The following is an 11,921-nucleotide window of genomic DNA, read 5'->3' as shown; positions in this document are numbered from 1 at the left end:
TCTAGAACGTTGAATAACTATGACAGAGAAGCATACATGTAGTTTCAATGCAGGCCTGCATGAAGAATTTAAATTCCTGTGTCTCAACATAAAATCTGAAGACAATTACTAATTAATTACTGAATGCTAATTGCTAATATATTTTCTAGTTCAGAAGACGAAACAAAACCGTTAGATCAGTGGCAATTTGCAAGAGGAATCGTAACATAACTTAAAAAGAAAATAAAAGAATGGTTTGCTTGTCCAATTAATGGATACAGATGTTTTGGTAAATTAGAAGTGGACCACATAAAGTATGACGTCCTTATGAATGTGGTGAAAATTGTGTTAAGCTTGCCTTGTACATCCACTCTCATTGAGCATGTTTGCTCAATCCTGAACAATATGTGGACAGATGAAAAATCTTGCTTACATGTTTCAACAATGAAGTCTATCTTGTTGGTATGAGTTAACTTTACTGAGAATTGGTGGGGGTTGGGAAAGGGGGAGGGAGAGGGAGAAATTATGAACAGTTCTGGCATTCTTCAACTTTAGCGTAGGCCTACAGAAGGTTGTTTCACGTTGATGGTAACAATTTCGATCACCAGGGAGCAGCACAGAGCAGCCAGAGCCAGTAGGACGAAAGTACTGTGTGTTGACTTTCAAAGACGATGGTTGGTGTGTGAGTGAGTGTTTATATGGCACCAAAAATTCCAGTCTTTTGGGAGGGGTACATCTGTGCCCTTTCCGACGTTGGTTATAGTTATAGCCAAATAATTAAACAGTGCCACATGAAAGCATTCCATGTGTCAGAGAAGGGAATCAATGCAGTGTTGAATCGCCATAAAGCTTGCACCGTACCTGTTGCTGGAACCAGTCGAAGTGGGCCTCAGACATATCGGAAGCCCAAGCGTTCCTCCGATGTTGTGCGGAAAGTGAGATCCTTGGTGCGATGTGAAAACCCTGCAACGCAAAGAGTGATTGCACAGGTAGTGCAATCTTTCCCTCCAACTGTAAATCGCATCATAGCCCAAGATTTACAACTTGTGCGGAAGCACAAGGCTGAAGTTCATAAGTTGCGTGCATCACATATCCAAGAGAGGAAGACCAACAGTCGGAAACTCTACGAACGCCATCTGGCAGGGGACCGCTGGAAGTATGTGGTGTCCCTGGATGAAGCATGGGTGTATCTGTCGGGATGTGGTAAAAAGGGCCATCTACTATCGTCCACGTGATGCAAGAGGTCGATCTGAGTGGGTACGTGAATGTGCTGAAAGTTTTCCACGCGGGTTCATGGTTGTTGGTGGTTACTGCCATAACGGCAAACATCCACTGCGCAGAGTGGAAAAAAAGGCTAAAATAAATGCAGCCTATTACCAGACGAATATTTTGGAGCCACTTTACAGACATGATATTCCTTCTCTCTATGGCAGCGACACATCTCATGTTGTCATCCACCAGGACAAGGCTTCCAGTCATATGGCAAAGTCCACGCAGGCATACATGGATCGGATGGCACGTGAAACGGGCATTCATGCAATCCCCTTTACAGACATCCCTGTGAAATCCCCCGATGCCTCTTCCATGGATTTTTGTGGCTTTCCGTTGTTGAAACGAGCCTTGGGAAGCAGACGGCCCCTCACAATTGAGGGTCTTTGGAAAGCTTGTCAGGAGGAATATGATGGTTTGGACCAATGTGTTCTTCAACGCAGTCTCCTCCAATGGAAAGTCCGCTGCAGGGTCATTGCTGCGAGACAGGGGTATCACGTGGAGCACCACCGCTCGTAACGTCACTGTTTTTCTTAAGGTCAGGTGGGTTCTAACTTTGTTACCATGGACGTGAAACGACCTTCTGTAAAAGCAAAGGCTGATAGAGGAGAAACACCATATAAGTCATACTGAGCTCACAAATATTCTTTTGATGGGAGATCATATTTTATTTGTTGTTTATAATGTATCATTTATGTGATCTCTACTTTAACTAATAATAATAATAGTTTTATGATTGCCAATTTTTCAGGAGGAGGTAAACTGACTTCCTTGAGACATCCCATTTTGGATCAAAATATTATGACCACCCTAGGTATTGGAACAACAATTTAGTCTTAGAGAAAGGCATCTTAAAGTAAATGTATGGAACATGTCATATAGGCCTGACCCTGTGGCCGAGTGGTTAGCACATCACGCTGCGACGCCAAGGGTCCCGGGTTCGAATCCTGGTCGGGCTTGGTTGTTTGTGAATGTCCATTCATCAATTTCATCATTTCATCACTTATCCCCATCTTCGCAAATTAGCGAAGAGGCACAAAACGCGAAGTAAAATAAACTAAATTAATCAATCAATCAATCATGTCATACAGGTTTCTATGTTCCAATTCAATCACATGAATCTTATTCTCCTCATGACAACTATTTGTATTTTGTTTTTGTTTATTACATTGAAGAATTCATAATATAATTTTATAAGACTATGATTTCTAAAGTTGTCCATTTATTTTACTTTTTGTAGGAGATAAAACATGGTGAAGCTACATATTAAAAAAGGCGATGAAAGTCAGTTTCTATTCAAAACCACTGTTGATACACCAGTTGAAGAAGTGCTTACGGATGTCACAGTAATATATAATGGAAGACTTAAGATTAGCCGAATAGTTAGCGGTAAGTATTATATTAATGTGTTGTAAAAGTATTATTTTGAAGGTTGTAGTAAGCAGAGGGTAGTAATATTTAGACAATTTTTTTCTGATTTCATCTAGTGTTTACATCAGTGGTCCACAACTTCCTTTAAACATACCTCTGAAGTATGATTTTTTTTTATCCACTTAAAAACAAATTACACAGTGCATACATTTCCATTAGTTCTTTTGAAGGGGGAAGGGAATGTTTTCTACTTTTCTGTTGTTTTATTATTTATCCAATTTCTAAAAGCGAAGAAATTTATGAATGTGTAACTTTTGGAGTTTTTACTGAATTATGTTGAAAGGGATGTTGTAGCTCTTCAAACCAGTGGTGATCATTTTAGAGTTCTCAACCACTAGGTTCATTCTAGGTTTATTGCGAATTTTTGGTGTTACCTCTGTGAGTGATTACTTAATTTGAGAGAGAAATGTAATAGCCCTTTCTTTATGTTTAAGGTGGGAGAAGGCATTCACGATTTAATGACTTGGTCAAAGCCTTACACTTAATTTTACACATATCTGGGAAGGCGTGGGGGTGTCCCTTGACTTTGGTTACAAAAGGAGACAGGAATCGCTTATTTCAATGGTTGAGGGAGGAATGATGGCATTTCTTAAGATGTCTTGGAAGGAGGGGGAGGGAGGCACTTACCTATTCCACTGTCCACCATAATCTGCCTTTGCACTCACTTATGTTAGAGTGACACATTCTGTAATGCATATGAAAGCTACTCTAGCAATGTGGCATATGCAGATGAGGCAAGTGTTACAAAGACACAATCCAATCTTTTCCATCTCGATTTCCTTTAGGTCCATCTCAGCGTTATCCCTCCATCTTCATCTTGGCCTTCCTACAGGTCTCTTACCATTTGATTTCCCAACAAGAATCCTGGAAACTCTTCCCACCTAAGTCTTCTTGATTTAACCATTCTAATAATATCTGGAGATGAATACGAATTATGCAGTTCTAAATTATGTAAACTTCTCCACTCACCTGTCTCCTCATTCCTGTTAGGTGCAAATATTTTTCTAAGGATTTAATTTTCAAATACTCTTAATTTATGTTCCTTTTTCAATGTAAGGGACCAAGTTACAAAGACACAACAAGACTGAATAGCTTTTAAAAGATAATTGCAAAATTTGTATTTACGATGCTGAGGAACTTTCCTTACAGATCATATATAAAGAGGCCAGGCAACACATAATTAACACAAGAAGTGCTCTGCAGAGCATAGTTGGGAAGTCATGGTTAAATCGGGAATCTTCACTGCATTGCCATTAAATGTCCCCCAAAGATAGAAATCTGATGGTGTTAAATTTGGATATCATGGAGGCCATTGAACAGGTCCACAGCTATTTCTATCATGTCATGCACAACTGAATTCTATTTTATAAGGGCATTGAGCAACTTTTGCCTAATCCTGTAATACCATTTCTGTCAGCCATCTCTTTATGACCATGTACTGATGCCCAATATTTATCTCTTTAATATGCAGAAATGGAACTTTTGGCAGAGCATGGGACCTTCTTGCCTCCGAATATGATAGGCTTAACAGATGAACAGATAGAAGAATTGCATTTGTTTGATGACTGGGGAGAAAAATGTGTTCCGAGTGGAGGATGGACTTTCAACAAGGATGATATAGGAAGAAGGAATGGCCGCCAGCCCAATGAGAAAATGAGAGAGATTATAAAGAAAACCATTGAAGAAGCAAAAGCATTAGTTTCAAAAGTAAGTATCATTGCAAGTTCACAAGTAGTGTGCATGAAAGTAACTGCAGATTCTAGAATGCTTTAAAGCTTGTTTCACATTAACAATGGTCATTCTTGTTTGAAGCCACAGTCACACCTAAATTTCCAGTGTAAACAAGACTTGTATTACACCACCAAATATTTGACAAATGATGTAAAAACGAGATCATGTATTGAATTTCTTGTAACCACATGTTTTAACATTACAAGGGGGTGACCCTTTCTCAAGACACCCAAATATCAATCTCACTTCCACCTGGACTGCAATTTTGCAGACTAGCGAGCCTCTGGCATCTGGGCTCATGTCCAGTATAATCCTCTGTGGGGCTTGTGTTGTTTGCTGTCCATATGTTTTGTGATTGTCCCTTCGTCTATTTCATCTTATCACCAATCATACTCATCTTCACAATTAGCCAAAAGTGGCAGAAATGCGAAGTAAAATAAATCAAATCATTCATCCATTCATTTAACAACACGATTTGCATAACGTAGGCGCCCAAAAGTCAACCTCACTTCCACGTAGTGCACCCTGGACTAAAGACTAACGAGGCTCTGGCGACTGGCACTATGGCCAGTATAATTTTGTGTGTGTTGTCCTGTTTGTTGTCCTTGTGTGTGCTGAGTGCCCGTTTACGGCCTCAGCTTTTAACAGAAGTCAGAACATTTTAACATTTTTAGTTATGCAACGCTAGAGTTGTTATTTGTAATGATAAGGGGCTGGCCCCCGTATAATGTGACGGGAGCAAAATAGCCTAAGTGCTGACACTCCCAAAATTTTAAATTCAATATCAATCAATCAACGATTTGCATAATTTTACTTCAGATTCATTTTGACTTTCAGATTCCTTGACCCACAAACCAGAAACGTTATCACAGAGTCTCTCCTATCTTTCATCTTCTTCAGTGTTGTATTTTGCACCTACCACTATACTGGTACAGGACAGAACAAAAGGACTTGAAGTAGTGCTTAGCATTGCTTTCTACATCATTAATTGAGTTTACCAGTCACTAGGGGGGCAAAGACAGTATATTTCCCTTTGTAGGTAAGATTTAGCATAGTGCGGGGGCCAAAGTGGCGAAAACTGGGGGGACAGTTGCCCCCATCTCTGCCCCCCCGCCCCCCTAATCGCCCCCACTGCTGGTCAGTGAAACATGCACATCATCTGTCAATGTAGACTTGGACAAGAATGACAGGGACATTGAAGTCAAAACATGTTAGCAAACAAATGAAGACATTAGCAGTGTTTGAAAAAATCTTCGTCAGAGCTAGGTGCGAGCTCTGAGGATCAGGCACCAGGAAACCACCTACTAGCAATTGTACATACTGTAAGATGCTGAGCTGGCCCCCGTGGCGTGTGTTTAGCACCGTGCTACGATGCCAGGGGTCCCAGGTTCAAATCCCAGCCTGGGTATGGATGTTTGCAAGTGTCCATTCGTCAATTTCATCATATCACTCATCCCCTCGCAAATTAGCCAAAAGTGACAAAAAAGTGACAAAAAAGTGAAGTAAAATAAAGCAAATCAATCAATCTGTAAGATGCTGAGCATCACCATATTGACAACATCGCTAAATCATGTGAGAAAATGGGAAAAAGGGGGTTGGGGGACAAAGAGTAAGAAATTGTTACTGATTCTATGGAATGTTTACAACGTAGATAAAAACAATTATTTGCTAACTTATGCTGTACTGCAATTTGAACTTAGAATTTTCAGAATTTCGTACATGCAAACTTAAAAAACTGCAATATTACAGCAAGAGATCACAGTCGCCAGGCTGAAATTTTTAGTCGCCATGGAAAATTTTTCGAGCCCTGGACATTACTTTACTTATATTGGTAATTTTTTACAAAGTATGTTGTGTTAAACTAACTTTTCACCTTTTATATAGTATATCTTCTTGACTTGGTCACAAATGCAAGTTATTCTGTTTTCATTTTCATAATTGAATATAAAAAGAACAATTTAATCTTGAAAAATAATAAATGTTATTACAAAACAAATTATTTTTGTAACACAAATGGACACATTTATGCAAAAAACCTTCCCGATATTTCTGAAACATATACCATCTTAGGTATCTAGATGGCTCAATTGTATTAGTAAATCTCAAACATTAATAAATGATTATAGTGAATTATTAACAAAATATTACATTGAGGTTTGAAGCCATATGAATTTTATTTTCATTAATGTTGCTACTTACTGTTATGGTCAGGCCATGTTAATTTGCTAACAGAGTACGTAATGAATACATGAAAATTAAGTAGAGTGCAATTTTGTAATTATTGTTTAATTTATTTGCAGAAACAGATTGAAGCTGGAGTTTCCCTTACCCAAAGAACAATTAAACAGGCTTTAGATATTCTCCGAGGGGCTGTTATGATTGTGTACCCAATGAATTTACCACCTCATGACCCTATTCGCCACGAATTTGAAAATATCGAGGATCTAAGTGGCACTCATTCATCTTTAGAGGTGAGAACTAAAGTTATGAGCCTTTTCTTTATCTACACTGCAACTTTACCAGTGGTAGTATTATTTCGAGGGCAGCCGAAAAGTTCTTGGTCTGACCAAGAAGTCTGGTCTGCAAAAAACTGCTCTGATGCTGCTTTATCCTCTGAATCCTTGCGAAATTTCTGTGTCCTTGAAGGTTGGGAAATAGGTAATAGTCAAAAGGAGCAAGGTCTGGTGAGTAGGGTGGATGGTCCATGCATTTGCAATAGTCAGTGTCTTCCCAGTCGTGTGTGACGGAGCATTGTCCTACAAAACAGAATATCTTTGCAGATTATTCTCCACCACAGTTCCTTCAGTAACTGGAAGAAAAGAAAAATTAAAAAGAAAATGACCTGCAAATTGACACATTGTGCTAGGAAATCTCTCTCTCTCTCTACAGGGACGTCGGGCCTCCCCCATGGTGCAGTGGTAGCGTCATTGCCTTGTAATCAAGGGGTCCCGGGTTCGATACCCGGTGGAGGCACAAGTGGTTCGGATCCCACTTTAAACTGTAGGTCCAGTCCCGATTAGCCTTACTGTGCATAAAGTGGACTTAAAACACCAACTCTACAGGGACGTTGACAAAATTGCAGATATTGTGGAAAGGCCACAAACTTTTCAGCCCCCCTCATAATTCGAATAGAAATACGTGAGATCTTATTATAAGCTAACAGCAAGATATCTGGGAGGAATAAAAAAATAATTAAATGGTATTGTTAGTGTATAAAGTTGCGATGGAAGCAGTTTGGATAAAAATCATGATTTCTATTTAAAAATAATTTTTATTTTTTAAAATTTAAATCAATTTTTATTTTTTTATTTTTTAAAAATGCTTAAAATTGCTTGTATGTTTTTTGGCACCATATATATTTTTTAAAGAAAGGCTTTTTCTAGTAAAATCCTTGAACAGTTTGATTAAACCAAATAAAAAATGTACAAATATACAGTTTTCTGTTTCTGATGCTGTCCCTACTATAGAAATGTTTATTTAGAGTGTTAATGAAACTATAAAAATTTCAGTAACTTTTATTCCAGTGAAAATAAAACATTCTGGATGTACTCTACAATTGTAACTTAACACTAGAACCGTGGAAGCGGTAATTTTGACCGCTGTTGAATTTCAAATTGCTGTAAAGACGTTAATATATTTTCGAATCATCTGAAATTCCTTAACTTATGTTCTTTTTACGTTGAGAATATATTTTTGATTTAAAAATTTTAAAAATTAATTTATTATGTAGTTATTAATCGAAATACCTCCAACCGTGGGAGCGGTCAAAATGACCGCTGTGCATTACCCTCCATTTTTTATGCAAAGGTAAACACAAAAATGCAAACCTCCTTTCGGGAAATGTATTACAAAGTTCGCCTTCAAGCTAGTGCCACCTGGTGTGTCATTTATTAGATTTATCACTAGGTGGCAGCAGCTTACAGGTGAATGTTCAACCTCTTTGTTTGAGCCGAATAGGGAGTTGCGAAACTTTGCAAGCACACTCTTTGTTTGTCGTCTTTTCTTGATATTTGTTTCTCGCACATGTGAGTGATTATTGTGCTCTAAAAATGGCTGAACGTGGACTATCAGCTGAAGATATATCAAAGTATTTAGACTCAATTCAGGACATAGATGCTGACAATTCCGATGGAGGTGAAAGTGAAGGGGATCCCGATTTTGTTCCACTAGAACAAGACATTGAATTGATCCATTCGTCAGAAGATGAAGAAAACAAAGCAGCACCTGTTTCTACAGTTCAACGGAGACAAAAAGAAAAACCACAGTGTCTCCAGGTGAGTCTCCTTTTCTATCTGGAATGAAATACAGTGCTAGAGATGGAAGCGAATGGACTGTAATTGATGCCCATTTAAATGTTCCTGGTAGGCATTCAGCACATAATGTTTTACAAGAAAAGCCTGGCCCGTCAGGATTTGTTAAACGAAATATCCTTGAAGGAAAGGTTTCAAGTGCATGGTGTCTTTGTGAATGAGAAAATGCTTCGTCACATAAAATCCTGCACTAAAGAAGAAGCTCATCGTCAAACTAGAGGAAATGACTGGTCTGTTACATTACAGGAAATTGATTCATTTATCACAATTTTGTATGCTTGCGGAACACATTGTGCGAAAAGTCTTGAATTAGACAGTTTGTGGGACAGTACCTGGGCACCACCATTTTTTCATGAAATAATGCAATATCTGCACTTTGATCATAAAACAACAAGGTCCGAACGCATAAAAAGTGACAAGTTTGCGCATGTGTCCGAAATATGGAATTGTTTTATTGAAAATTGTGGCAGAAATTACATACCAGGAGCATACATCACTGTAGATGAACAGCTATTTCCTACAAAAGTTAAGTGTAGATTTGTGCAATACATGGCAAATAAACCAGAGAAGTTCGGCATTAAAGTCTGGCTTGCAGTTGATGTCGACAGTAAGTACCTGATAAATGGTTTCCCTTATTTGGGTAAAGATGAAGATCACCCAGCAGATCAGCCTGTTGCAGAATATGTTGTACTTCGCTTGATGGAACCCTTTGTTGGAAAAGGAAGAAATGTCACAACAGATAATTTCTTTACGTCAAGTAAACTCTCTGAAACCCTGAAAGCTAAGAACACTACGTTGGTAGGAACAATAAGACATTCAAGAAAAGAAGTGCCTCAGCAAGTAAAATCATCTCTACTAGAACAGTATTCTACAGTTCTTCTGAGTAGTGCTGACAGCACACTCTCTGTGTACCAAGGAAAAAGAAACAAAAACATTCTAATTCTCAGTTCCATGCATTCAAACATGTGTATTGGTGGTGGTGTAAAGAAACTCCTTGAAACTGTCAGCTTTTACAACAGCACAAAGTTTGGTGTAGATGTAGTCGATCAGATGGCTCGTAAATTTTCCATAAAACCACCATCGCGAAGATGGCCAATTCATGTGTTCTACAACATTTTGGACGTAGCCGCTCTCAATGCATATATTTTGTACAAGAGTACAACTTGCAAAAATTTTGGTCGTCACATGTTCCTGATGAAACTTTCTGAAGAACTCTGACAAGGAAGCAACAGAATCCCACAGCCCAATCTACAGATTGTCTCCTATGAGCCTCCAGGAAAACGACAGCGTTGACAGTGCCAAACATCCAAATGCAGAAACAAGACAGGAGGAGACCTATGTGAGCAGTGTGGAAAAGCAGTATGTGGAAAATGTGTAAAAATTGTTAAAAAATACTGCACCACCAATTGCATTGCAGATGATGCCAAATAAGTAAATTTATTGTTATTGCATGAAATAATTGTAATTTTTATTTGTATTCATGTTTGTAAAAACAAGAACGGGGTCATGTATTCCTTTCTGTGAAATTAAAGATGTGTACTGAAACAATTAAAAAAAATATTAACAAACAAGACTATAAATATAACCTACTTTTTCCATGGCGGTCAATTTGACCACTGTCACGGTTCTAGTTATAAAAGAAAGCCCACGGTTCTAGTGTTAAAACATTAACTTAAATATTTTTAGTCTATGTAGCTGAAATTTGGAGATTTTTTAATGATAGTTTGAAAAATATCAGTTGCCATGTTTATTTACAGTTTAATGATATTGATACTATTTTTCATTTAACATGATTAGTATTCTGTATATTTTTCTACACAAAATGTTTGCTATTTTTGCCTATAAAAATTACTGAATTTTAAATCAAGAGAAATGTGTGTTCACATTTTCTTTCGTATCAGCTTCACACCATCAGTACATATATTTTATTTCCTTTATTTTCCTATCTTAGAGCCTAATATACACCATGAAATGATTACGAGATTAATGTACTTTCACTAAAAGTGTTTCTGATTTCTACCAACTCCTTATGTACATTATTCTATAAATTATTTATTTAAAGTGATCACCTTATTTAAGTCAATCCACCTTGGATGGAATTGATTCATTGACTAATAATTGCATTCCAATGGCATTGATTTTAAAAATAACAAGTTTTGAATTTAATAATCATTAATACTTGTGAATACTTTTCTGGAGTGTGCATATCTTGCGTGTTGAGGCCTCCCAATAACTTAGGAATTATGAAAAATGTGCACTTTTCATTAATTCTGCACCAATATTGTGAGTCAAAATTTCATTTTGTGACTAAATGGCAGCTATTTTAATATTCTGATTATCAGAATAGAAGAAGAAAACCACACACAACTGCATTTTTGATGTGTTCAAGTATGTATAATGTATCGAAGTGTCCTTGAGCATTATGCACCAAATTAATATTTTATATTTTTGGTTTCTTAACCAAACCAGAAATAATATTTAATGATTTTCAATTGCCTATGTTGCTGCTGTGATTATTTTTCCTCACTTTGATATATTTCTTGTGAAAGATGCATGTCTGTAGCACCAAAATGCTGAGAAAATATAATAATTGTACTAAAAGAGTTCACAAAAAAGTTCATTAGTTCTTTGTTTTCTTTTCCAAACACAAAACTCATCAGTCATATCTGATTTCAATTAAAAATGTTGTATTTCATATCAGATTGTTGCTTTATGGGGATTGGAAAACTTTATATCAGTCTACCAGCATTGTACAATATTCATACAAGTACCATGAGTATTACCGTGCAAATTATGCATGACTATTTTCATTAATTTTTCTCTTGCATCCTATGTTTTAAGCGATGGGTGCAGAAGTTGTCGTTGTCAGCAGCTTCTTTTGAGTTTTACTTTAATTCTTGAAGCTTTTATTGGGTCAAATACAGTGCACGAATATGGTGGTGGACAATTTGCAAGGTAATACTCATGGATCCCACTGTACATCCCTAGCATTAGGCAAATCCATAATGTACTAAATATTGTTTCAAAATATATTTGTGCATTAACATGAAGGGCCTGCACAGATTACATAATAACAACAAATGCCTGTTGCAAAACAGCCTGTGAGGGCCAAGGTCTATCTACCAACTGAAGACTTCACTATCACATGCCTCAGCAGGGATGGGCGATCTACCAACCATTTGTGGTCAGCACGACGAATCC

The 11,921-nt window shown here is 37.4% G+C and overlaps 1 protein-coding gene across 1 annotated transcript in view; it reads left to right on the top strand.

Annotated features, from left to right (window-relative positions):
• Positions 1–2,491: 2,491 nt before the first annotated feature.
• LOC145989443 (cilia- and flagella-associated protein 298) overlaps positions 2,492–11,921 on the top strand; it is an 80,515-nt gene continuing 71,085 nt past the window's right edge. Inside the window, exons 1-3 of the mRNA XM_083124788.1 lie at positions 2,492–2,637; positions 4,151–4,386; positions 6,711–6,881. Coding sequence (XP_082980914.1) covers positions 2,499–2,637; positions 4,151–4,386; positions 6,711–6,881 — 546 coding nt within the window. The 5' untranslated portion in view covers positions 2,492–2,498. The remainder of the gene's footprint in view (positions 2,638–4,150; positions 4,387–6,710; positions 6,882–11,921) is intronic.

This window comes from Lepisma saccharinum, chromosome 6, assembly GCF_977018435.1.
Source record: "Lepisma saccharinum chromosome 6, izLepSacc3.1, whole genome shotgun sequence".
NCBI lineage: Eukaryota > Metazoa > Arthropoda > Insecta > Zygentoma > Lepismatidae > Lepisma > Lepisma saccharinum.
This window is presented reverse-complemented; position numbering and strand designations above follow the sequence as displayed.